The sequence below is a fragment of the Camelina sativa genome, chromosome 17 (genome assembly GCF_030686135.1).
Source record: "Camelina sativa cultivar CO46 ecotype springtype chromosome 17, ASM3068613v1".
Classification (NCBI taxonomy): domain Eukaryota; kingdom Viridiplantae; phylum Streptophyta; class Magnoliopsida; order Brassicales; family Brassicaceae; genus Camelina; species Camelina sativa.
This window is the reverse complement of record NC_141896.1, coordinates 9388218-9415646: the sequence shown is the minus strand read 5'-3', so window position 1 is coordinate 9415646 and position 27429 is coordinate 9388218. Positions and strand designations below refer to the sequence as shown.

Sequence of the window (27429 nt, the reverse complement as noted above, 5' to 3'; positions counted from 1 at the left end):
TTCTTTTGACGAAGTGTTAAAGTGTGAATGGAGCTGCTTGGAATCTCAAATTATTAGAAAGATTGTTAAAACTCCAATAAAGCGTTTTATGAGAGTTTGTATTACATTTTCATCATGTAATTTCTCTAACCTTCCTATTCATGTATTTTTTTTAATGTAAGAACAATGTGAAATTTTACGAGTCAAATCGCTGTTTACATATTTGCTTAATTAAGTGTATACGGACCGACGTTAGCTAGGTTTATTTCTACATATCTATATGTATAATGTATTAAGAAAATATTATCACAAAGAAGTGGGATGTTTGATCTCAAACACATGCAAGCGTGGCCGTGCCATGGAATTTTTGTTTTGGATTCATATTTACTAGTCTCCGACCAGCATGTCCCATGATTTCAAAAAGCTCTCAATAATATGTATATCCTCATATGATATTATTAATATTCATATTAGGATAAAATCTTACGGAGTTACGGACAAAACTAGGCCTGGGCGTTCGGATATAGGATCGGATTCGGTTCGGATTTTTTGGATTTTGGATTTTTTGGATATTGACTCTAACATCCATTTGGATATTTATAAAATTCGGATCGGTTTCGGTTCGGATAATTTGGATTTCGGATCGGTTCGGATATGATTATTGATAACAAAAATTAAACTAAAAGTTATTAGACAATGTTTTATTTGAATACTTTTTAATCTTATTTTACCCAAATAACCATACTAATGGAGTAATAAAACAAAATAAAAAGATAGAAATTAAGTAAATGACAAGGTTCTCATAGAACCATATAAATACATAAAAGATATGAGACATATCTATCGGAATATCAAACTATTTCTTATATGTTCGGATATATTTGGATATCTATTGGATATCGGTTCGGATCGGATAATATCCGATATCCAAAATAGTGAAAACAGAAAACCGATCGGTTATTTTTTTAATATCGGTTCAGTTTTAATCCGCTTATTTCGGTGCGGATACTGTTCGGATTTTCGGATTCGGATTTTATGTCCAGGCCTAGACAAAACAATCTATATAATTTATTTCACTAGTCCAGTAGATAAATTAATAAGAGATTGAAATCCACGTGTTGTCTACACAGATTTCTTCCTTATCAAAATTATTCAACCAAACGAATGGAAATATCAAATTAATGACCTAACAAGAAGAAAACATAATTAGAATTTGGAAATTAAATACTTGAAAGATACTGGAATTAATTACGTGTGTGTGTGTTTCCTTTTTAAAGAACCAACAATAAAATAAAAGAACTGATTATACTTAAAGTTGATCAAAACTTAACAATTAACCTAATCAAAATTGTAATGGATAACTAATTTTTCAAGGTATATACACTGGTAGGCCCATACTCGACCCATGGACTCACTTCTTATTCTTCCTCCTAATATAAATAAATAAATTTATATATTATTGAGTTTAAGCAAGTGCATATAGTCTGAATTTATATTATTATCAACTAGGTTATATTAGGGATGTTAATTTGGGTGTAAAACCCCCATTTAATATATGGGTATGTGTAAAAAATTTTACCCATATAAACCCATATATCAAAAATAATTTAAGTGGAATAAAATGGGTTTACCAACTAAACCCAGTTAGTAAATGGGCTTTTACATAATTATACGGGTACCCATTAAACTTTTTTTTTTTGTTGCATAAAACAAAATGTTGTCGTTTTGTCTTAGGGAGTTAGGGTTAAACAAAATTTTCCCCAATTCGATGCCAAAGCTGAGATCCTCTCTTTCTTGCCTTGTATGTACGATCGGTTCGACGAAACTCGCTCTTCGCTGTGATCGGAGGTCTTTTAGCTTGAGGATGAGGCATTGGTTATGATCTCGGTTCGTTGCTCGAATCTGACTCGAGTCAAGCTTCGTGGTTGTCGCGAGATTACGGATCTAGGTATGAGTTCTTACATTAGGATAGGAGGATTTTTTAAAAATTGAGACTGATTGAGGTAATCGTTAGTTTTCTACATCTGGGTTTAGAAGTTTATCGTTAGTTTCAGCTTTATACATCTGGGTTTTGAAGTTTATCGTTAGTTTCAGTTTTCTACATCTGGGTTTTTCTAAATTGATGCTTTTGACTGATTTGGTTGTTGTATTGTTTATCGTTAGCTTCAGCTTTGTGTTGAGTTAGTAAGCTCTGATAATGTGGATATACTATGACATTACTTTGCTCTTTCTTGTATTTCTGGTTTCCATTGTTGTAATTCTGTTCTGAGGTAATCTATAATTTTGATGTTTGTTGTAACAGTCGGTTTCATTTGTTGCAGATAAATGTGTGGATCAATAGCATCTCACTACATTCATATGCTGATATTACATACCAGAGCACAACCAACGTAAGTCTTGATTTTATTTTCTATATGTTGGATTGTGTTTTATACGGCTTTCTTAAAATGAAACTAACCTTGGAGCATCATTATCATGTTATCTTTTGGTATGTGTTTCAAGGGAGAGAAAGGCATCACGGACCTGAAATCTGCTTTACAGGTACCAATCAACTTTGATGTCTCATCTCATCTTAGAATACCTGCTTTTTTTTTTTCTTTTGCTATCCTTTTATTACTCTGATTGTCTGCTTCATTCAACTCAGAACATATTTGCTGAGACCATCGTTGATAACATCGTTAGCTTCAGCTTTGTCTTTGGCAGACAAGCTAGTAAGCTCTGAGGTCGAATCTTTCTTTTCACATTCTTTGTTTGGCACCTTCAAGTGTTTTGCTGTTATGTGTTATGTAAATTTGATTAGGGATTTGTTAGGATGTCGTTTTCTTCTTTCTGGTTGTGTAAACTTAATCATTTGTAGGGATAGCTTATAAATATAATACCGCACCATAGGGATAGCTTATAAATATAATACCGCACCATTTCTTTACCTTTGATTGTTATGTTCATGAGGTCGTTCTTTGATGTGTTTTATTCTCTCTTTCTTGGATTCCAACTTCACTACTAAATTCCGGATTTTATTTAGCTTAGGTTCCTTTGTTCTTTTCTTTTTTGGCAGTCATCTTCTGAGCTTAAAAACGAAGAGAACTTAAAGTTGAAAGGTATATTCTACTTGCTAATTTTTTGTTTTTTTCATTATGGTTTCTTATTCGTTTGGGCGATTGTTGGTTCTTAAGACATGTGGTTGGTAAAGATTGATAAACCTCCATACAAGCCTAAGAAGATAGATAAACCTCCATACGATCAGAAAGTAGACCGTGAGATGATTAGTGAAATTATAATCTATCATAATCAACCATTTAGGTATGTCGAGTATGAGAAAGTTAGGGCTAGAGATAAATATTTAAATCCCGAATGCCAGCCCATTTGTAGGCAAACTGCTGCTGATGATGTGTATGTGAGATATGGAATAGAAAAGGAAAAGTTAAGAGAAGTATTTGCAATGCATAGTGGTAGAGTTTGTTTTACTTCAGACATGTGGTTGGCTCGTGCTACAGTGGCAAGTTATATTTGTCTAACTGCTCATTTTATTGATGGTAATTGGAACTTAAATAGTAAGATTCTAGCCTTTTGTGAGTTAAAGTCATCACACACCGGTGAACATATGGCAAATAAGGTTCTTGAGTGTCTGAAAGAGTGGGGATTGGAAAAGAAGGTATTCTCTATTACGTTGGATAATGCTACCAATAATAATAGTATGCTGAACATTCTGAAAGGTCAACTTCAGATGATTAGTGGTAGTGGTCTGTTATGTGATGGGAAGTTTCTACATGTGAGGTGTTGTTCCCATATCTTAAACCTGATTGTGAAGAAAGGGTTAGATTTAGCAAAAGATGTTTTACACAACATTCGGGAGAGTGTCTTATATATCAGAGCATCTTCACAAACGAAAGAGGCATTCAAAGCTTGTGCAGAAAGAGTTGGAATTAAAAGTGGAGCAGGTTTATCTCTTGATGTGTGTACTAGATGGAATTCTACTTATGAAATGCTAGCTAGAGCATTAAAGTTTAGAAAAGCATTTGGTAGCATGAAGGTTTATGATACTAGTTATAAGTTTTTACCTTCAGACGATGAGTGGAACCGTGGGGAAATGATTTGTGATTTGTTAAAACCCTTCAGTGTCATCACCACTCACTTTTCAGGTTGCAAGTATCCTACATCTAGTGTATACTTCACACAAGTATGGAGGATCGAGTTATTGCTGCAAAAGTATGCTGTTTGTGATGATGATGCTGTGAAGCAAATGGCTCTGGAAATGAAAGGTAAATTCAACAAATATTGGGAGCATTACAGTTTGATTTTGGCTATTGCAGCTATTTTGGATCCAAGACTTAAAGTGGAGATGCTTGAGGTAGCTTATAAGAAAGTGGATGCTATTAGTGCTGAGGGGAAAATTGCAAAACTAAAGAAGAATTTGGAGATGGTTTTCAGTTATTATCAGACGGGATCTTCAAGTGTTTCAGCCACTCCACATGACCTGCTTACCGAATCTCCACTTGAAGATGATTTTGATAATGTAAGTACTTTCTTATACATAGAATTCCATTAACAGAAATTTAGAATCATAATGTTGCTAATTTGATGTGAATTTTTTTAACCAGGATCTCTTTGAGCTTGAAAGATGCATTGAATCTGGTGTGAACAAGACGAAGACACAATTAGATATCTATTTGGCTGAGCCGAGGCTAGAGTGGAAAGCATTTCCCAATTTAGATGTTTTGAGCTACTGGAAAAGTAACGAAGGTCGACTTGGGGACTTAGCCTTGATGGCTCGTGATGTTCTTAGCATCCCCATTACTACTGTAGCCTCAGAATCAGCTTTCAGCATTGGAGCTAGGGTGTTGACTCCTTACAGAAATCGTCTGCTGCCAGAAAAAGTTCAGGCTTTGCTTTGTACGCGTAATTGGTTAAGAGGCTTTTCAGACTATGAAGGTAAATGTCTCAACTTTAGACTTGAGATTATGTGTAGGCTTGATCCTTGAGATTATGTGTAGGTACAACAGAAGATAATGATCACATTGACTATGAAGGTGCTAGAACCGCTTCTGGAGTACATGATTCAAGATCTGAAGGTTCAAGTGTGCCATGAGTCATGGTGTTAACGATGGAAGATGATAAGAGAGTTTGAAGCTTTTGTCATAAATATTTGTTATTTGAAGCTTTTGTCATAGAATATTCTCATTTTCCACTTGTTTCAAAAACATAACATATGTTTCAGATTTGTATCCTGCTACTTAGCTTATCAAAGATTATACATTTTCAAACATAGACAATATCAAGTAAAACATGTGTTCAAAAAGAGTATAGTTAAATGGGTTCAATAGGTTAAATAGGGCCATGTATATTTAAGTGGGTATAGTTAAATGGGTTTCAAATATATATTAGCTTAAATGGGTTTATACTTAAATGGGGTGGGATTAAATGAGATGGGTTTAAATGGGGTGGATTTACCCAAATTAACATCCCTAGGTTATATAAAAATGCATATAAATGATAAACACTCAAAAAAGAGTATGTTTGAAAATGCACTAGTAATATAACTGATTTTTTTATACATCAATATTAACAATATCACAAACTACCAAAATGTTAATTAATTCTAGCACTATCACCCATAAATAATATATTTTAAGTTTGAAAAATGTATTCTCAATAATAAGTTCTTTTTAGTTTATTATAATAATTTATAATTCAGTTGTATTCATTTCAAAGGTGTTAAACTATAAAATTAATTCAATAGCTTAATACATATATAATTCTTATTTAAAAGAAACTAACATTTGTAAACTTTTGTTGTATAAATTACTTTATAAACCTACAAAATATTACAATTCTATGTGATTTCACAAAAGAATACTTGTTAAATAAATTTTAAATATTTGAAACACGTAATTTGATAACTGTTTACAATAAAATGATTAATATAAACAAAGTGTACGAAATGTATACACCGGATCATCCAACTTCTCGAAACAAATTCATTCAAGATAACTGTTATAACCCTTGTGATAACTGTTAAAGATATGCAGCTTCCTATACGCATTGTGGATACGTCTTCCTTGAACATGTGGTACAAACGTAGCGATGTCGATTCATCATACTTATACTTTCTCATATATCACAAGGGTGGATATAGCAGTCTCGAGAACCATGTGATGATGAGATTATTCACTGAACTTTTAAAGGATGAAGTAAAGGATATCTTATACCAGGTCAGTGAATCTAACTTTAAACTAATAACAAGAAATATTCCCTTACAAGATTATAGAAACTTAGATTCAAAAATATGTTAATTAATATATATAGAGTATTATTATAGAAGTGATATTTTCTATCATTATTCCCTTGGTCGTTTAAAGAGTAAAAAAATTATTTTATAATAATTGTTGTTTTTGATTTCTAGTACATATGTTTGGTAAAAATACTCTATATGTATTAATTAATTGTTTTAATATATTGACAAATAAAAAAAATTAAAAAGATATTAAAGAAGTAAACTAAAAAAAAAAATTATTTTTCGATGTGAAAAAAACCTTTAAACGATAAGTAATTTAAAACTGAGGGAATATTAATTAATTGGTCAACCATAAACATTTTTGTCTCGGCATAATATTTGAAGTCACTAAATATTCTAAATCTCCTGTATATAAAACGCTGACCGGATGTTTTTTTTTGTTTATATTGATGTGACTTATCTCTTCTTCACTTGGTGTATGGAGAAATCTAGCCTTGCAGCAACTTAAAAAAAACTGTTTAAAAACAGATGGTTTACAGGATTACCATCGAACTTAAGTACGTTATAAATACTATTATTAACACAAAAGAACGTGCCTACCTAACCAAAGGCCTTCCCCGTGCAACACTGTTTTTAAAATATGGATTTAGAACCTAAAGTAAGGTTTTAATTATAATGATCTTTTAAAAATTCTGGATTAAATATAGCACAAAAACATGTGACACGTGGACATCCCTTTAACTAAAGTAACTTTATTATCGAGAGGTATTTATGATGTCCCTTCTTCACTCTCCTGCTTCGGTAAAAAATTCTTGAGAAATGTCGATGTTAATGGCGGCCAAATCCGCTTCACTCTACAGCTCAAACACTTCGATTTCAGCTAGAACCGGGCGAAACCCTCGCGCAGTCCGATCGGCTGCTTATCCGACAGTGAGAATGCAGTCACGTGTTCACCGTCTGATTGAAGAGCAAGGCGCTGTGCTTGTTCCCGGAGTCTACGACGCTTTATCTGCGGCTATCGTGCAGCAGACCGGTTTCTCCGCCGCTTTGATCTCCGGTTACGCTCTCTCCGCCGTGACTTTGGGAAAACCCGATTTCGGTTTGATAACGTGAGCACCCGCCGCCGCATTTAATCTCCGGCTATTTTTTTGTTCTTAAGTTAGTTGGAAACTATAAATTCTGTCGTTTTATTTGTTTTGTTCTGTCTGTTTTAGACCCCCGGAGATGGCAGCAACGGCGAGAGCAGTTTGTGCTGCTGCTCCAAAGATTCCAATCTTTGCGGATGGAGGCAAGTCCTTGAATCTGAAACCTTTTTTTAACAAAATCACTACTTTACATAGTTGAATACTTTGTTCTTTGATTTGCGTTAGAGATTATTGCAATTCTCATTGCTTTCTGAAATGTTGAAACAATTAGCAAAAGTTTCTCTCTGAGGTTTCTGTTATGTTACAAGATTTATTATCTTTGACATTGTTTCAGATACTGGTGGAGGAAATGCTCTCAATGTTCAAAGAACCATCAAGGACTTAATCGCTGCTGGTGCTGCTGGTTGCTTCCTTGAGGTAATCATACTAGTCTTTGGTTTCTAGTGATGGTTGACTTGAATCCCCTAATGATTGTGTAAATGTATATTCATTCATGTGTTGGATTAGATGGCCATAGTTGTGTTCATTTGAGTAAATTACAAGACAGTTTGTTCCTCCCTGTGAACCTGTTCACCTTGAGAGTTGTGCTAATGTTAATTGGGTTTCTTTCAGGACCAGGCATGGCCAAAGAGGTGTGGTAAGAGACATCATTTTCTTATTCTTTCCTAGCAAAGTTACAAGGTATTGTCCATTGTTTATTTGTTTAAACGGTTCTTCTCTCTATTGTTTCTGTAGGACATATGCGTGGCAAGGAGGTATTGGTTTCAGTTTCCTACTTCTTTGCTCCCAAAATCTATAAATCGAATGTTACTGCGGTGATTTTAGTTCAGATGCAGATGACTTGAGTTATATACCATATGGCTTCTAACTTGGAAACAGGTCATACCTGCGGAGGAGCACGCTGCTAAAATAGCATCAGCAAGAGACGCTATTGGAGATTCTGACTTTTTCCTCATTGCAAGGACTGATGCGCGTGCCCTTTCCGCTAAAACAGGACTTTCAGATGCCATTGACCGTGCTAATCTCTACATGCAGGTTACTACTCTTACCATATTGTGTTAACAACACTAAAATCTAATCCCCTTTGTTTTATAATAATTGAAACAATGTGCAGGCTGGAGCTGATGCTTCCTTTGTTGAGGCACCAAGGGATGACGATGAGCTTAAGGAAATTGGAAAGCGCACAAAAGGTTACAGAGTGTGTAACATGCTTGAAGGTGGACGCACGCCATTGCATACACCTGATGAGCTTAAAGAAATGGGATTTCATCTGATTGCTCACCCACTTACCTCGCTCTATGCATCGACTAGAGCTCTTGTCGATGTTCTCAAGATTCTCAAGGAAAAGGGAACCACCAAAGATCACTTAGAAAAGATGATTACTTTCGAGGAGTTTAACCGCTTGGTGGACTTGGATTCATGGTATGAGCTCGAAACCAAGTACTCAAACCTCAGGAACGCTCTTGGCGAAACAAAGTAGTGAGATTCTGACAAACTCTGGCCACAATGGAAATAGCTCTTGGACAATGTCATCTTCTTTTTCATTTACAAATGAAGCTGTTTGTATCATATCACATCAATAACACTGCGTTTTGGGTTAGCATTTTCAATGCACGCTTCTCTGGTTTGATGTCTTTAGCAATGTTTCTCTTGAAATACCAGCCAAGCCTTGTTTTCCAACTCCAACACTGTACAAACCATTCTTTCCCTTCCGGTGATCTCCATCATCGACCTATGTAACATCAGAGCCATTAAAAACAAGAACAGAGTCTGTTTCCTCTGTTTCCGAAGAAATGTGTCTGAAACTCTTTTGAGGGATCTCAAGGTAAATGATTTCTGAGACCATCTATAACAACTATCATCACGTAAGCTTTTAACTATGTGAAGTACCTTGTAATTAAAACACAACCACAGAGGTCAAGGGTCCTGACTCTTGAGATCTGGGCAACCATAAGTAAACTCATTACCCCATCACTAATATGTATGTAGTCTCACACCATCCCAAGTATAACTGGTGATTGCAGTAATTCCCAACATAGCCTGCACACATCAAGGTGAACAAATTCTATCAGTTCTGCCACTTTTATGGCAAAAAAAAAAAAGACTTAGATTGAGTAGGAAACAGATATTCACATCCAAGACATTGACACATCTGCAAAGATTCAGAACTTTTAACTGGTCACATACGAAATAGCAGTATTGCTTTTGAGAAAAAACGCACGAATGCACAATGAGCAAAGAAAACCAAGCAAGTTCTCTTTCACTGATCATACAAATGAGGAGGAAGAGACATAAAATGGCATTGCAGAACTAAGGTTCCTTGTTTTCAGTATTTAAACTAGTACACTAGTACGATTTACATTACAAGAAGCAATGACGGATTATGCATCAATCAACATGTTAAGGTTTTGAGGAATTGAATCAGACGAATACAGAGTAGTTAAAAAACGAAGAGAAATCCCATTAATTAAGGTCAAACATATTACATAACACAAAAGGTTTTGAAGTCACAAGGGCATCATTACACAAGTGCTTGGGGAAGCAAATATAAATATATATATATATATATAAAAAGAGAGGGACACGGCCTTCTTAATTGGCTTTGGCGAGCTTCTTCTTGTTCTTCTTGGTTTTCTTTTTGAAAAGATTCTTTTTCTTGTCTTTAAAAGAAGACACTGCAGCTCGTGGAGGAATCACATCTTCTAACTTGATAGGAGGAGCAGCAGCTGTCTGCATGCTACTGAGTCAAAACAAAAAAACATGTACGAATATGAGCTAACCACAAACAAGTACAGTTCTTAATTAATTAGCCAAGATAAAAAAAAAATTCAAACCTTGAGGAAGTAGTGGGAATGGTGGTAGTAGCCCCAGACAAGTCTTTCTCCGGCTACCAGAGAAACAAAATATGAACATATAAGTCCATCTAGACGGCAAAAAAAAATCCTAATTACTGGATACAAATATTTAATTATAACAAACCTGAGTTTCAGATTCAACGGAGGCGGCGAGCATATCTTTAGGGATCGGGGGCCTCCTCAACCGTTTTTTTTGTTCAGTACTGTCACGCAACTTTCCACGACCATATCGAAGATCTCCCCAAATACCACAAGGAGTACCGTACGTCATTGCGATCGAAGCCGACGGTGGAAACCCTATCTAAGATCTCTCTCTCTCTCTCGCTAACTGGATTAAGTTTATGCTGCTTTTATAGCGAAGTAACAACCAAAACCCTAGCTCTCTCTCTCGATCGAAATTGATAAATTAATAAATTTTAAATGCTCGCAAGTCACAATTACAATTATACTACTTACTTTAAAATATTTCACAAAAATAATAGTAATTCAAATACAACAAACAAACAATATAAAATTATAATATACATCAAACAAATTAAAATACTACAATATTCTAAAATAATTTTAGTATTTACAAAGATTTATGTAAATTTACCAAATAATTACAATAATAAAAAATAAATATTTTTTCAAACAAAATAACCTTTTAAAAGAAATATAACAATAACTTCATTAAAAATTTATAATTTTTGGAAAAATGTTGACAAAACACGTGATATCTTCTAATATGTTGTAATTTAAATATTTAAAAACGAAAATATATTACTCAATATATGATGAAAAAAAAAATATATATGTATGTTTTATCTTCTACATCAACAGAGTAATAAAATTAAATTTTATTTACTCACAATTACAATATTACTACATATTTAAAAATATTTTATAAAATAATGATGCAAATACAACAAACAAATAATAAGATATCTTAAATTAGACTTCGGGTGATAAATTAGCATGGGGTGAGGCACTTTCTTTCTCAGAGGTTTCATTGGATCCTCCCCCACCTATGGTTGACCGTGATCGACTGCCTCATTGTTAAATTGATGGTTTGTGAAAAAACTTTTGATGTGCATTCGGGCTTCGGATAGTGGTGTTTCAGTGGTGAAGATCAGAATTTATACTGTTGGGTGCTAAGTCCCTTCGACGAAGCCCATCTTCACTTCACTCAAATTAAGTCAGCCGCTTTTGATATGGGCCATAGAGTGCATTTTTTCGGACACACTCTTTTGTCAGCATTTTCAAGACGGATTGTGCTGAACTAGTCGCGATAATCAAATCCCCTGAAGATTGGCTGGTGTTTTCCCATCTGCCCGATGGGTTCAGCCTACTTAGAGAGTCGTTTCCACTATTCTCCCTTTCTTAGATTCCACGTGAGTCAAACTTACAGGCGGATTGTATTGCTCGTGTTTTGCTTTCTCTTTCCTCTGAAATTTCTTTTGTAAACAATTCTCTTCTGGTATATGCTACCAACCGTGAGATTTTTTTTTAATTCAATGTTTAGTTGACAAAATATATATATATATATATATATATATACTATGATCAGATTCGCGCTACAGCGCGGGAAAATATTTATCAGTATAATTTAATATAAACATAACAAATATCAAATTTAACCTTCTCTAACATATGATTATGAAATTTACAAACCACATAACTCTTGAAAAAATCGTGATAGCAAAAGGAGTGAAAATACATAAGACTATTTATTAACATTGTTTCTAGAAGTTAAGTGTGAAAATATAATAAAGACAAATAAAGAAAAATACGATCCGTCGCAGATGAATACTACTTTTTCATGTATAGTATTGGTACATTAACTTTAACATTGTGCTTAATTTTTTTCTTAATTACACATTAATTAAAAAGTTAGTCCATAATTTAAATAGATAGTATATTTTGTGAATAAAAATTCATGTGTACCATCTACAAAATTTGGTTAAGTCATCTACAAAAAAAATAAAAGTCTGATCATTCATCAAATGATGCATACATATAATACAATAATCGGATATATTAGAAAGGACTAAACATAATGGATATTATATTCAAAAATTCTAACCAACCGATTCATGTAAATTTTCTTGAGCTTCCACTTCATAGTTAATCATCCATTTTGCAACCAATTCACATCTGCAATAATATGAAAACAAAAGGTACAAACTAAATAATGTCCAAGAAAATACAAATAAAAATGAGAAAATGTAGTAGACTTACAAATGCTTTTGATTTTCTAGAATTTGGTTAAGTCATCTATAAATTAAAGTCATTTAAGCATATAAAAATGACTTAACGTTAACGAGTTAGGTTTTGTTTTTACCTTCAAAATATTATATTTTCCAATGAAACCTACAATTTCAAATAAAAGGACTAATATTAGATTAAACAAAATGAATGAGAAAAAGTCATTTCTATATTACTAACATATTAGAAAGTGAGAATTAGAGCTTACATATGATTCGGTCAAAATCATCATCAACTTTGTAATTTGTCTCTTTTGTGTAAGTTGAGTATTCTTCAACAATGAAGCACTTTTACCTGAATTTTCAAGGTTTGTTTGAAAGGTTTGATAGCATTGAGGCTTGTGAAACCATCATTACCAGCCATATTTTGTCACAATTTTGCAAATAGAGTTTAGTGGGGAAAATGAGAATGATATATGAGAATATCACAATGTCATGCTAATATTTATAGTTTAGAGAACCGACTATAGGTTTAGGGTTTCGAAAATATTCTTTGAAGATTACACAGGTTTGTTAAGATCACATTCAGTTAGTATATATTTTGTGTACATAGGTATTACCCAAATTAAAATGATTTAAACTACAACATTCCAAATTCAAATAGAATCTTAATAATAATAATACTATTAAAAGAGAAGTACAAAATTGAAAATTGTCAAAAAATTCCAAGATTGCCATTCAATTAGTTGTTAAGGAGAGTGTTTATTGAAATTGGAAGGGATAATTTGGTCAAAATCTTGGAGGAATTCGATTACCCGACCCGAAATAGCTAAGATCCGCGTGTTTATCCGTTAACCCGGTGGAGCTCCTCGCGTTTGACCCGACAATTTCTCGGTGGATATTCTTCCTATTATTGGGCTTACGAAGCCCAATGATCAGCTTCCTCGGAAATATTGGCCTTTGTTTTTCACAAAACAATTTCTCGGTGGATATTCTTCCTATTATTGGCCTCGGAAATCTAGCCAAAAACTACAAAACAATTTCTCGGTGGATATTCTTCCTATTATTGGGCTTACGAAGCCCAATGATCAAGGCCCTAGGCCTTGAATGTTTAGTAGTTTTTGGCTAGATTTTGGTTTTTGTTTTTCTAAAAACCAGTTTTACAGCCTTTCAAGATTTTACAAAATTGGATTCCCTAAAAAATGGGGAATCTAGTTTTTGAAAGATTTAATCCATTTCCAAAGAAAAACCAAAAACCTTCTAATATTGGTTTCTCATTTTCTTATCTACGTGATTCTTTTTCTTTTATTTTTCATTTTTTATAACTTTTTAACCTTTTTAACAGAAACCAAAAACCAAATAATTAAAAACCAAAAACCAAAATCTAAAAACCAAAAGCTAAAAACCAATTTTAAAAGCCATTCCATTCATGGCCCTAATCCATATTTCACGTGATTCTCGATTTTGTTTCTAAACAAATCATAACCATTTAATAAACCAAATTCGCATAATTATCGCTTACTCAATCTTTCAAAATATAATCGTAATCTCAAAAAGTCCAATATAAACTTCCCTTAAATTAATGCTAATTATGCGAATAAACATTTTTTGTTAAACATATCAAAGATTTTGTGCTTGCACAAGAAGTCTATCATTTATCGCTTCTAACCTAAACACTACTATATGAATCACCTATAAATATACTCATGAAACGCATAGACCAAATCATCACACATTCACCATTTCTCCCTAAGAGATGTGAAGCCTTTCAAGACTTCATAGATAGTGCAAGTCAGGTTCTTTATACCTCGAAGACATATGAAATTGTACTCGATGATGCCCAAGTAAGTATAAAGATCTAATATTTTTGTATACATAAACATTCAGCAGTATTCATGTTCATAAACCTAACATACTGTTATGTCATTTTCAAGGTACAAAGTTCAAGCTTCTGTAAAAAAGGATCTGATGAACCGGTTTCTTAAATTCAAGAGGAGAAGTCATACAATTTAAATATGAATTTAATAATCGAATGTACCATCTGATTGTTGAGATTTAGATGTTAAAAGCAACTCTAACCTCCATATCCTTCTATGTGAGATCCTTCTATGTGAGAGTTGGCAGATTGATATGAACTTGAAAGACGTGTAGAGTGAGAGAACCAGCCATAGTAACAACATTCCTGACAAGCAAATGACACCATCTCTTTTAACTTCATCAACCTTCATCTTCGTTTGGGAGGTAAGTCCTACAATATAGCCATCTAAAAAAGTCTAAACTTTAATATAGAGAAACCATCTTACGTATATTTGTAAGCTTTTTATATTATTTATACTTAAAGCCTAACTGATGTTGTGTCACTACTACCAGTTATTGCCCAGAAATATACTATGAGCAATCGATCCATGCAAAATTCCAATTCGATGAAGAACTGGGACATATCAAAGTATTGGGAGTCTAAACCATCAAGCAGTGAGAAAGATCACGGATTTGGAAGGCTCTTCTCCTCGAAAAGAAGATGCCTCAAATGCATCTTTGGTGACGAAAGTGGAGAGAGATCTCATGACAGTGTTTGCTTTTTAGTTGCTGATGGAGACGGAGATGAATGCAATTTTGAAAAAAAAAATTGTATTAACATAGTTATATTGATTATATAGCATAATCAATTATATCCAAAAAAATTCTTTTTACCAAAATCGAAGAGAATCAAATCAAATTAAGAAGTAGCAAACTCAATGAGAAAAAGAGTTCTTACACAATCGGAAATAGAATCTGAGGAAGAACCAGGCTTGAAGATATATATAAGAGTAGCTCTTTGATGCAGCGCATCTTCACATCGTCGATACTTTCTCCATCTTTGTCTTACGTCTTGTAGTGTCTATGGGCCATATGTTCATGGGCTTTAAAATATACGTCGATGTCGTGATAGATTAGATTAGGATTTTGTTTTACCTTTCATATTTAAAGTGCCGTGAGACTCTTGTAAAGGAATAATTGATTATTGAATAAACGTTGTTTAAGAGAGCTTTGCCTAAAGCCTAGAGAGGAGAACTCTCAACCCTAAGAACTTGTGATCAAGCCCTGCAAGGAGGACTTGCAAAACCATGTCGATATCATTCTCGATCTCGGCCCTATCTTTATTGCTTCTTCGTCAAGTTACGACGTTCTAAGCAAGATCCGTTCGTGAATCAGTTCTCGTAGAGATCTAGCGTTCTCTTCCGTTAATTAAGCTTCCGCTCTCTATCACTCTTTCCATTCATGATGAGATGAGACAAAATCAGAGGCATAGAATCGCTATGTATAAAATACATGATTGGTTGAAGAAAACATGATTGGTTGATCAGTGGAGGAATGTGGTTAGAAACGGCCTGGTGGTAGAAACAAAGAAGCGGCCAATTTTGAAGGTCATAGAGGAGGAGGAGGAACGGAGGAAAAGCACTTTACAATGACTTTAGTTATCTCTGTTCGGCTGATTTTTGTTTTGCCCCAACTCAAAATATAATAATAAATCTTATTTTAATCATACAAAATTATATGACTATAGTATGTAACCGATGTAGAAAAATTGTTTTCGGCTGTAGCTGGATCATATTTAATCGTTTTATCTTTTAGATTTACAAGTATTATTGTTAAAAAGTATGTATTATGATACAAAATTAGATTACAAGTATATTGTTAAATAATATGTCTTATTACTCATGTTTGTTAAAAAAAACGTATTATTATTCAATCTTAGACTAAAAATATTTATAAGTGTTGAAATAATAGTCAAAAATTATATATGTAAAGGAATTTTTAAATCGTCATGTACTTTTTTATTTTTTTAAACATATCATTTATTTTATTTTAGATCTTATGCTTAATCGAATATGGATCAAAAGATATGCTTCTTTTTAAAGCGGGTCATGTATTTTGTTTTTTTTTTTCTTTTGGCAAATAGCATGAGGATTTTACATAATTAATAAATTCTAACTGGTTATCAGTTTTGAAAATATAGTATCCTTATTTGTTCTAATATAATAGTTTTAAAAATTAAAAATGTTAACAAATATATTAAAAACAAAATATATGATCATTTTTTATTTTTGAAAATATAATATCATTGAACCAAGACACCCAAAAAATGTAATCGATGTAATAAAAAATTAAACCAACACTAAAACTATGAAATATTTTATATATTGTATATTTCTAATAATAGTTTGGAATTAATTAAGGTATAGATTATATCTATATTTACTATACGAACTACGAAATATACCTACCTACAAAGAAGAAACAATATTATACAATAAAATAAATTAAAACATTGTATTCTTGCTCTTTTTTTTCTATTACTTGCTAGGATTTGATATTACTTGCTCGGATTCATGTGGTATACCGGCTAGAATGAGAGAGGAAGAAGCTCTCTACAACGCACTATCATTGCTACCCTTATTTTTAAAACGGGTCAAATATGAATAACGGGTATGTGATGTAAACTACTACACCTACAACGAATCATCTTAGTATAAATTAACACATTTAGTTAAAAATTATTTCGGATACACCGCAGATTAAAATCTATATTACATTAATAAGCTTATATTTGACATGCACAAACAATACATATATTAGTTTTTCTACATATAAGTTCTTTTTAATTTGTACCCTAATTTATAAAACATAATTAAGTTTCGTCCCTAGTAATATATAAATAACTTACATTCCCATAAATTTTGTTTTCTATTGATTTATTCATAAAATATTAAATATTCAAGATCCCTATGAATACATAATACTTTGATATCTATGGTTTGAAATTTCTGAAATTCATTACGTTGGATTAAATCTATACTATTAAAGCAGAAGTACTCTCTAGAGTAAAAATGGACCATGACTTGGTTTTGGTAGGTTTTTCATTTAGAGAATCACAAAATTTAATCTAATTAACCTATAGTTTCGATTTCTTTAAATGACGAAAATACCCTCGGTCGATCACTTAAAAAATTGCCGGGTCGGGACGCGGATCCTAAAATATCCGACTACAGAAGGACCAAAACCCGCGGATCTGTTTGTATTCCAGAATAATATTTTTTGGATCCAGTATATTATTTCATTCAAGATTAGTTATTTAAGATCCCAAACAAACTCATTCGATATAGGCAAACACTCTGATTTCATTTTCTTTTAAGGTATTTAAATGAAAACCATAAATTTTAATTACCAAAAATTCGGATATTTCCTTAATTACCGAGATTGATCTTAACAGATAATCTTTTAAAAGGAATATTTAGTGATTCAGTTAAAATATTTAAAAACGAATATTCAAGTTAACAAATCTGACTAAATTGCTTGATTTCCGATATTATAATATTTCCTTAACGAAATTATAGTAATTAATTGTGAGTAGTATAGATAGAAAGAATTAAAAACGCAAAAATTATATATATGTAAAGTGGTAAACTAATTTACAGAAAAGGTGTACTGTATATCCCATATCGACTAAATATTTTGGAATATGGTTCATAATCACTATAAATATGTGACTAAAATGTTTTGAGTACAAATGAGCAGGAAACTTGATTTATCAGGTATCCAAATTTAACAGTTTAGTTTGGTTATATTTGAGAATATTTAAACTTTTAAAAAGTAAACATATTATTATATATTATAATATATTTACATTTTTTAAAAAAGTTTAAGATATTATAAATATTTAAATTTTTATAGAATGGTTAAATTATTATAAATATTTGAACTCCGTCGAAAGTTTAAAATATTATAATAAATTTAAAGTTTAAAAATATTTAAGTAATATTAATATTTTAATTCTTAAAAATTTAAAATATAAAACTTTTTTGAGTTAAATCCGTTAAAACATGTATTTTTATCAAACTATAAATTAACCCATGGAAGCAGGGTGTGTCTATCCTCTTACGAAACTACTATCCGATATTGCGTAGTGTCTATTCTCTTACAAAACTACTATCTACTATTGTGGTGTGTCTGTTTCCATGAAAAACTACATTTTACAAACTACTTACTCTATTAGGATTTCTAATTTACTGTATAACCCCAACTATACAAATAAACACTATATAAACAAAGAAAATAAATCAAAATAAAAAACTATATTACAAAAATACAAATTACAAAAAAAAATAACTAACAAAATATATAATCTCGTGCTGTAGCACGGGTATCACCTAGTTTGAAAATACAACGGTATCTATGAGCGTATATTCCTTCAGTATTTTTTTTTATTAATTTTCTTTATGAAGATATGATATTGATTAGAAAATTTTGGTTGCAACGTTTTTATTGCAACTAATTAAGTTACGGTTTCTGCCCATAAATGATATTTCTATAATTAAATTTCCCGAAATAATTTGTTTGGTATTTTAATATTTACTAACTGATTAATATAACACTAGTTTCGTTAGTTTCCTAATTTACAGGCACCAAAAATATTCTCGCTACTACAACTGTTTTGTTTTGGAAATCTATTTAAGTTTCATTTAATATCTATTATTTACGATTTAATAAGACCCAATAACCCATTTATAATTTTTGGATATTGCTCACCCGAATCCGATTACCTTGATTTCGGGTTTGTTTTTTTAATTGACCCGACCCGGAAGTAATTTTGTACTTCTCTTTTACTAATATAGAGAGATATATATAACTGTAATATATACATCAAACAAATTATAATATTCTAATATTCTAAAGTAATCCTTTTTTTAATTAAATGGATGTACGCAACTTCAAATTGGTAAACCATATAATATTAATGTAGGTTATAATGAAAATTAATTATTTGATAGGTTATATGGATTAATTATTTGATAGGTTATATAAATATAAGATTATGATCTTATTAAAAGGATATTCTAAAAAATAAAATAAAATCTCAAAGAATATTTAATTAACTAACCATATATAGACAAAAAATCTCAGAAATTAATAACTCTTCCATATATTACAAGTGATTTCCGATTATACTAAAAAATGAAATCTTACCTAACCTTATCAAAAAAATTTGACTGAGTAACGGGTCAAAATTTGAATATTTAAATTCATTTCATATATTTCTTTTGTTGAATTGTTTAGTTTATAATAAAAATTTTAATAATTTAATTTGGAATCATTAAAGGGGTATTCTCAAAAATGCCCCTTTTTCCATACCCCTTTTTAAAAATACCCCTTAATGTTGACCATTTTTGAAACTACCCCTCTTTATATACAAAATAACCAAATTACCCTTTTTGAGTGACAGCAAGAATGTACAGTCATCAAAATCGAAAATATTTTCCCGCCAAAAAAATTTCCCGCAAAAATTAATTTTTCCCGCCAAAATCGAAAAATTTTCCCGAAAATTTTTTTTTTTTCCCGCCAAAAAAAAAAATCCCGCCAAAATCGAAAATTTTTCCGCCAAAAATATTGAAATTTATACCTTTTAAAAACATTGTAAACGCTTTTAAAAGTTTTTAAAAGCGTTTACAAGGTTTTTAAATGTGTTTAAAAACCTTGTAAATACTTTTAAAAAGCTTGTAAATGCTTTTAAAAGGTTTTTAAACACCTTGTAAATGCTTTTAAAAAGTTTTTAAAAGCATTTACAAGGTGTTTAAAAACCTTTTAAAACCCTTTTAAAAATCTTATAAAAACTTTTACAAGGTTTTTAAAAACATTGTAAAAGCGTTTACAAGGTGTTTAAAAACTTTTTAAAAATCTTTTTAAAAACCATTTGAAAACCTTTTAAAAACCTTTTGAAACATTTCAAAAACCTTTTAAAAATTTTGTAAAAGCGTTTATAAGTTGATTAAAAAACCTTTTAAAACTCTTTACAAAATCTTGTAAAAGCCTTTACAAGGTGTTTATAAAGTTTTTATAAGTTAGAAACCTTATAAAACCTTTTAAAAACCTTGTAAATTTTTTTTGGCGGGAAAAATTTTGGCGGGAAAATTGTTTTGTCGAAATTTTTTATCAAAATTTTTTTTGCGGAAAAATTTTTTCAAAATTTTTTTGGCGTGATCGGAAATTTTTTGGCGGGAAAATTTTGTTTTTGTTTTTATTGAATAAAATAATTTTCATCTAAGGGTAAAATGGTTATTAAAAATTAAAAGAGGGCAAAAATAAAAATGGCCAGAAAAGAGGGTATTTTTGAAAATGGGTATATCAAAAGGATCCGCGTCCCGACCCGGCAATTATTTAAGTGATTGACCGAGGATATTTTCGTCATTTAAAGAAATTGAAACTATAGGTTAATTAGATTAAATTTTGTGATTCTCTAATCATTTTTAATGAAAAACCTACCAAAACCAAGTCATGGTCCATTTTTACTCTAGAGAGTACTTATGCTTTAATAGTATAGATAAAAGATAAAATAGTCCCTTTTAGTTTTGTATTCTTATTCGTTTGTGTGACTTTTTTTGTCTCAGATCTGTTTTAATTTATCAAAGGTTTAGGTTTTATTTGTCTATTTTTGAAGTTCTAGATCTCTATCCGGGAAGTAATAGACTAGAAGTAGTGTATTTTTCATGTTTGGATTTTTTCCCCTTTGTTTCACCTCTTTTGGTCTTAGCCTCCGGGAGTGGGTTTGTACTCGCCAGCTTAGTTCTTTGGATGGGTTGATATCCTTGCCAGCTCTTGTAATTCTTCTTGTTGTAGATCAATAAAATCAGATTGACGAAAAAAAATTGTCCTTTTTAGTCACATTGTAAAAAAAAGTTACAATGAAATACATAAAAGATAAAAATGCAGCTCCTTTGATTTTCTAATGTGTAGAGAGATAGGCCTATATATGTTGCCAAGTATGATTACTATACCGTTGTCCGTTGGTATGTACCAAAACAACAAATGGCGTCAAGTCGTTAGACGAGTGACCAAATCGCCTTATTGGACCGTGTGTATCTTTCCTATTGACACAATCGATTAGACAAGAAATTAGTCAACCTTCGTTTGTAAATTTTTTTTTTTTTTTTTTTTTTTTCTGGTTTTATTGAATTAGATTTGGTGAGAGAGAACCTTACACGAGATTTGAGTGATTCAATACAGCGTAAAATTTATAGATTTATGCACCCTGATTCAATACAACGAAATTTCTAATTCAGGTAGGGGTCGTGAAGGTACAAAGTCCAATATATTGCAATAAAACTTTCTCCCATTGTAGTTTATCATACATGTTTATCGTATGTTCGGTTCTAGACATGTTGTTAGAAAATTTTACAATGAAACAAGAAAAAAGATATATTTCTAACGAGAGTTGGTTTTATTGAAGTTTCTAATCTTTATTATAATACCTCTCTTTTACCTAAAATTTATGTACTAACACATGAATATTTTTCTTGAAGTATTAACACAACACCCATAAGCACGGCTTCATGGTTCAGTATTATGGGTTTTATCAGACATCAACTAGATCATCTTCTTAATTTGTTGGGCCTTTGTTGCCACTTATAAGGTTATATAGCACTGCAAAGGCATTACGATATATTCATATTCATATTCTTGATATCTCAAGAAAACTTGTATGTGAAGATGTCTTGACTTGCGTATTATGAACTCATGAATTCACACTGGAAAGAACTGCCATGAACCATTTTTTTTGTTATTTTCATCGAAGACTCAGTTTCATTCGTTGGATCATTTCAATGGCAACTGACAATGATCTTGCTTGGTGATTTTGAGGAGCAAATAGCTGATTTAGTGTTGTGGAATGACCGAAGGTGGGTCTAATTCAGGTAGGGGTCGTGAGGGTACAAGTCCAATATATTGCAATAAAACTTCCGCCCAGTGTCTATACGGCTTAACTTTCTCCCATTGTAGTTTACCATACATGTTTTTTATCGTATGTTCGGTTCTAGACATGTTGTTAGAAAATTTTACAATGAAACAAAAGAAAAGATAAAATACAGCTCCATTGATTTTATAACGTCTATAGATAGGCCTATGTTGCCACGTATGATTATTATACCGTTGTCCGTTGGTATGTACCAAAACAAATTGGCGTCAAGTATTTAGACGAGTGACCAAATCGCCTTATTGGACCGTGTGTTGCTTTCCTATTGAATCCATTGATTAGACAAGAAAGTCAACCTTCGTTTTGTAAATTTGTTTTATTTGTTTTTTCTGGTTTTATTGAATTAGATTTAGCTTTGCTAACCAACCATACGCGAGATTTGAGTGAGGGGATTCAATAATCAATACATCCGCAGAATTTTCAATTTTTCTAGAAACTATAGTTTACGAATAGTTTACACAGTAGTTTTGAAATATGGTTCCGGTTCATCAGCTTCCCCATTCTTCTATTTTTGTACTCTTCCTCATCTATCTTCTCCATCTACGCTATTATATCGCAGCTAAAATGAAACCCAATATCTGATTGCAAGCTCCAGTTCAGGTCTATCCATCATAACATCAGCAGCTCTCTAGAGTCTTCTTTTCTTTATATTAGTCTATCTGAAAAATGAAACCCAATATCTGATTGCAAGCTCCAGTTCAGGTCTATCCATCATAAAATTCTCGTATCCCACAATCTGGTTATATATTAGTCTAAGTAGCAAAAACATTCAATTTTCCGACAATAGTTTTCTCAAAATCTCAGTGCAGAAAAGGTTTCAAGTAATAAAGCATCGCAAGTTGAAGTTTCAACTTAGAAAGTAAAAAGAGATACAGAAAGCGGAAGTAACTGATATGGATGTTTAAGAGCTGGATTTGCGGTTGGTCACGACCTTCCTCACTTTTTTAAAAGTCATCTGAGGTAAACGAGTTGAACTCAACTTGAGCACTTTAGGTATCTTCACATGCCTGCAAAACATAACATACATGATTAGTTATATGAGCCACCATCATTAATCATCATCATTATCACTATTACTTACCTCAGACCGTTCCTCTTCTTAGTCCTCTTTTTCTTCATTTTCGTTTCACTTCCCCAAAGGCAAAGAGCAATTCTATGGCAAGATCTAAACTGCTTCCTGTACCATCTGAGAATATGCTTTTTCTTGATCCTTTTTATTTCCCCAACTTCTCTCGAGTAGGAATCAAATGTGTACCTTATACAGAAAGAAAACCATATGTTTTATTGCATGTTTAAAGCATATGATTTAAGAAAAGTATAAACTTCACACTACCTTTTGCTAATTATTTCTTCCAGTGTAATACTTATGTCATTATTTAGCTTAGCAATAAGACCATCTTTGTAATCTTCAAAAGATTCCTGAGGAATCGTGTCCTATAAATTAACAAGGAGATGAAGATGAAGTCCCATGATAAAACAAACTAATGATGGGTTTTGTTAGTGATACGAGACTTACCAGGTGACCTCCAATCAGATTTACAAATTTGGTTACTCTTTTCAACAGATGAGAGGGAGAGTACTTTGCAGATACAACCGTAATTGTGAATCCAAGGACTCCACACTTGATGTGTGGTGAGCAACTCACAATGTAACCAAGCTGCTCCTCAGTCCTAAAGAAGATTTGTAATTCCTTGTAAATAATATTTTCTATAAAATAAGAAATATCAGTTTATAACTTATAGCCTTTTGTCACTAATTACCTTAGTTTATCGAATAGCACTTGGTATATGACTTCACGGAAGAGATGTATCATTGCTCTTTTCCTCATACTTCTGCCTTTTTCACGACCTATTCGGAAATAGAGCTGCAAAACATAAATGCATTCATCAGCAGTTTTCCTTGACTTTCAATTCAGAGCAACAGTTGTCAAGATTTTGTACCTTCATCACAGAATTAATGTTAGACACCTTGACATTTATTCTTCTGAGTTTGGTCTGAAGACTTAGTATCCTATTTGTGTGCCTAACATCTTTTGGGAGTGGACTCACTGGCGTAGTTTGGAATATGCTAGAAATATCCATTGCTTCATCAGGTAACAGCTCACCAGAGCATATACCATCAATGAATATCTGCATAATAATCCACAAACATTTAATTAGGCAACAACAAAACAAAGCAAAGCAATATATCTAAATATAACAACAAAGCTAAGATGAATGTATCAATTACCTCTGAACGCATAACATGAATGAAGTTTTCAAGGCCAGCAAAAGAAATCTTGTCCAACACCTCCAGCGCCTTACATATGCTATATGACTTTTCAACTAATACTTGGTCTAGCACGTAATCAGACAGGTAGTAGATATCCAGGTTGCTCAGATGTGTCTTTATCTTTTCTTTGATAATCTGAGACAGAAATTAGTTTTCCATTGGCTTATCATGTATTATTTAAGATAAATTAAACACATAAAAACTAAAAAACATATATACCTCAAAGCCTTTAATGGTTAAGGAGAAATTCATGAAACTCTTCCAAATATCTGATAACCAGAGATTGAGCTTCTCCCAGTATCCAGAGACTTTCAGCAACAGCTGGTCATCATGTAGTGTTATTGAAGAGGAAACTCCAGCTTCTTGGCTCTGCATACCAGAAATTAACAACATATCAAATATATATAGTGGACAACGTACAAAAGCTTCTCTCATAAAGGAATTAGATGAGACTGACCTGATATAAGATATCATTTACTTCATCCTTCAAAATTTCAGTGAATAATCTCATCATCACATGGTTCTCTAGACTGCTATATCCACCCTTGTGATGTATGAGGAAGTATAAGCATGAAGAATCCACATTGCTAAGTTTGTACCACATGTTCAAGGAAGGCGTATCCACAATGCGTACAGGAAGCTGCATACATTCAACGCTTCTAGCTACCAAGGAAGTTGGAATGAACTTGTTTGGAGAAGGAAAACACAGAGAAGCATGGAGTAGTAGTTCAGAAGAACTACTCCAGGCTTCTTTAATAGAAGCTGGTATTTGTTCTTCTCTGTACCAAGACTTAAACCAAGGTTCAAGTTTGAGGTCTGAAACAGCAAAGAATCGTTACTGTAAGAGCAGTTAAGAGCAGTTAAAAGCAAGATTATATGCGTTGGAAATGTATATTATACCTGTTCCCTTGACAGATTCTGAAGCAAAATCAATCCTCATACGTTCCGGCGTAAAATACTTCAAAAGATCTTGTATTGCCTTTGGGTTCCAGTTGCTCAAATAGTCCGCACGAATAACATGTGCCATTGGATACAGAAGCATATTACCTATACATAAAAGTAGCATTGAATTTGATGGAGTTAAAGGTCGGAATTAAGTTGAGAAAACTAAATAAAAGTTGATTAGTGAAATAGCAAAGAGAGAAAGACACACCTGAGATACGTATAGCAAACCGTGATGGATGTGAATTAATCTCACTATCATACTCTCTTTTCTTAGTTAACCAAAATTCATCCATGACCCATCTTTGCGGTTCTGTATCTCGCAGTAATTTGAGGTGTTGATGTCCCTTTTGGTCACAATTAATATGTTTTAGTTCGGTCAAAGAGGGTCGAAGTTCTCTTCTATTATATTGGTGTCGGAACACAAAAGACGGGCTACAACGCGACTTGAACGGGTTACAAAGGTAGACGAGGATAATAGACGAGCTGATATCTCGTCGATTCTCCAAGCTATGAGTTTGGAACCGTTGACTTTTGCTTGGACGAGCTAAGCTTTTTGTACTTGCTGCACAAATTCTCCTGCTTTTCTCCGATCCCCTTTTCTACAGGCCGTACGCCCGTATTTATAGGGAATTGTGTCGGTTCGTCTAGGAAAAATACCATAATACCCCCTTCTCTTGAAAGGGATATTTATGGGCTTTTTCCTGGGCCGGGCCCTTTTGTTGGGGTTGGATCCACCCCTAACAATAGTCCCCCCCCCTCGCCTCTAGTTCGTAGTCTTTAGGCGAAGGACTGCGCGTGGGATGATATAGAATAGCGCGTGAAGGTGCAGTTTCCAACGTTGAGGGTCGAATCGTCGCGTTCGGTGCTTGGAGCGCGTGAAATCCGGAAGTTGGATCGTCATGGAGCGCGTGCTGCAATGATGACGTTTCTGGATTCTTCTTTCCCCCCCTATAAATATCGCTTCCTCTCTAATCTTGTTATCTTCTTCTCGTGTTTTTGGTGCTTCCGTCGTTCAGGTATTTTTCCATTCTTCTATCTCGTCGTTATATTGCTTTGTGTGTCGTCGCTTTTTTTTTATTATGAATTCTCCTCGATCCGCGTCATCCAATCCCTCTGCCGGAAGTCACCTTCGACGAGCGACGACTTCTGAATCTAGCGGCTCTACCAGATCTGTTCGCCGTCGAACTCGTTCTCTAAGACCCTCTGACTCGTCTTCGACGGATTCGGATGCGGCTCGATTCGAAGAGATAAAGCGTCGTCTTGCTCCCGGATCTGCAGTCCCTAGCTCCTCAGGGCTTACTTTCAAGATTCCCTCCTTGGTAGACGAGCCTTTGAACGATGGCTTGTCTTCTCCTAATTTGGACGATGTCCCTTTGCCAACCGTGAATCTCTTCAATCATATGTCGGCGACGTCGATAAAAATTGATGCGGCAGTTGACGCAGTTCGTATCGGGAAATTAAAAGTTGATGTGACAGTTGTTGCGGATTGTCCCAGGAAACTGAACACGAAACCGAAGATCTTGATTCCGAACGCCTTTCAACGTCCCTGGGATGCACCTTCCGGTTTTATTTGTCTTTCAGAGAAATACTTCACCGAGTGCGGACTCACCTTTCCTCTTCCGTCTTTTTTGATGACGTATTTTGCTCGTCGAAAGGCGGCTATTTCCCAATTTGCCCCGGCGACCTTTCGAAATGCTGTCGGTCTTTCGATCATGGCCGAGGCTGCAAGGGTCAAGCTCACTTGTTATCACTTTGAAGAGTTGACGTGTCTGAATCTGTCGAGTCGGGAGAAGACTCCCGGGCTTTATTACGTAGCCTCGGGAAAGAAGACGACGCTCGTCGAGGGTGCCAAGGGTAAAACGTATAACTGGAAAGGCTCGTATTTCTTTTTGGAAGTTGCCGTGGGGGTTATGGAGGATCCGTCGATCCCTTGGTTTTCTGGGTGGAACCCTTCACCCGGTAGCCGACCCTTCTTGATTAGTTATCTTCACTTGCTTCCTTTGTCTTTTTTTTAAAAAACCTCCCTTTTTTT

General features: G+C 33.2%; 3 protein-coding genes across 4 annotated transcripts; 1 reads left to right on the top strand and 2 right to left on the bottom strand.

Moving 5' to 3' along the window:
• Positions 1-6830: 6830 nt before the first annotated feature.
• LOC109124942 (carboxyvinyl-carboxyphosphonate phosphorylmutase, chloroplastic) lies at positions 6831-8990 on the top strand. Its single transcript, XM_019242700.2, has 7 exons — positions 6831-7320; positions 7426-7499; positions 7691-7773; positions 7969-7993; positions 8092-8111; positions 8236-8391; positions 8471-8990. The coding sequence occupies exons 1-7, from the start codon at positions 7031-7033 to the stop codon at positions 8834-8836; spliced, it is 1014 nt and encodes a 337-aa protein (XP_019098245.2). The 5' UTR covers positions 6831-7030; the 3' UTR covers positions 8837-8990.
• An 806-nt stretch (positions 8991-9796) lies between these two features.
• Positions 9797-10639, bottom strand: LOC104773568 (uncharacterized). 2 transcript variants are annotated; one of them, XM_010498208.3, is made up of 3 exons: positions 10336-10639; positions 10191-10243; positions 9797-10096 (listed from the first exon to the last, which is right to left on the bottom strand). In XM_010498208.3, the coding sequence occupies exons 1-3, from the start codon at positions 10480-10482 to the stop codon at positions 9949-9951; spliced, it is 348 nt and encodes a 115-aa protein (XP_010496510.2). In that variant the 5' UTR covers positions 10483-10639; the 3' UTR covers positions 9797-9948. The 2 variants fall into 2 exon arrangements, with proteins under 2 accessions (XP_010496510.2, XP_010496511.2); XM_010498209.3 differs by having other exon boundaries at positions 9797-10093; positions 10336-10637.
• Positions 10640-22908: 12269 nt separating this feature from the next.
• On the bottom strand, positions 22909-26087 carry LOC104773569 (nardilysin-like). The gene is made up of 11 exons (XM_010498210.2): positions 25606-26087; positions 25353-25499; positions 24910-25268; positions 24672-24821; positions 24411-24587; positions 24122-24310; positions 23942-24045; positions 23698-23851; positions 23515-23615; positions 23263-23436; positions 22909-23188 (listed from the first exon to the last, which is right to left on the bottom strand). Exons 1-11 carry the CDS (start codon positions 25688-25690, stop codon positions 23083-23085), a joined length of 1746 nt encoding a protein of 581 aa, XP_010496512.1. The 5' UTR covers positions 25691-26087; the 3' UTR covers positions 22909-23082.
• Between the last annotated feature and the right edge of the window lie 1342 nt (positions 26088-27429).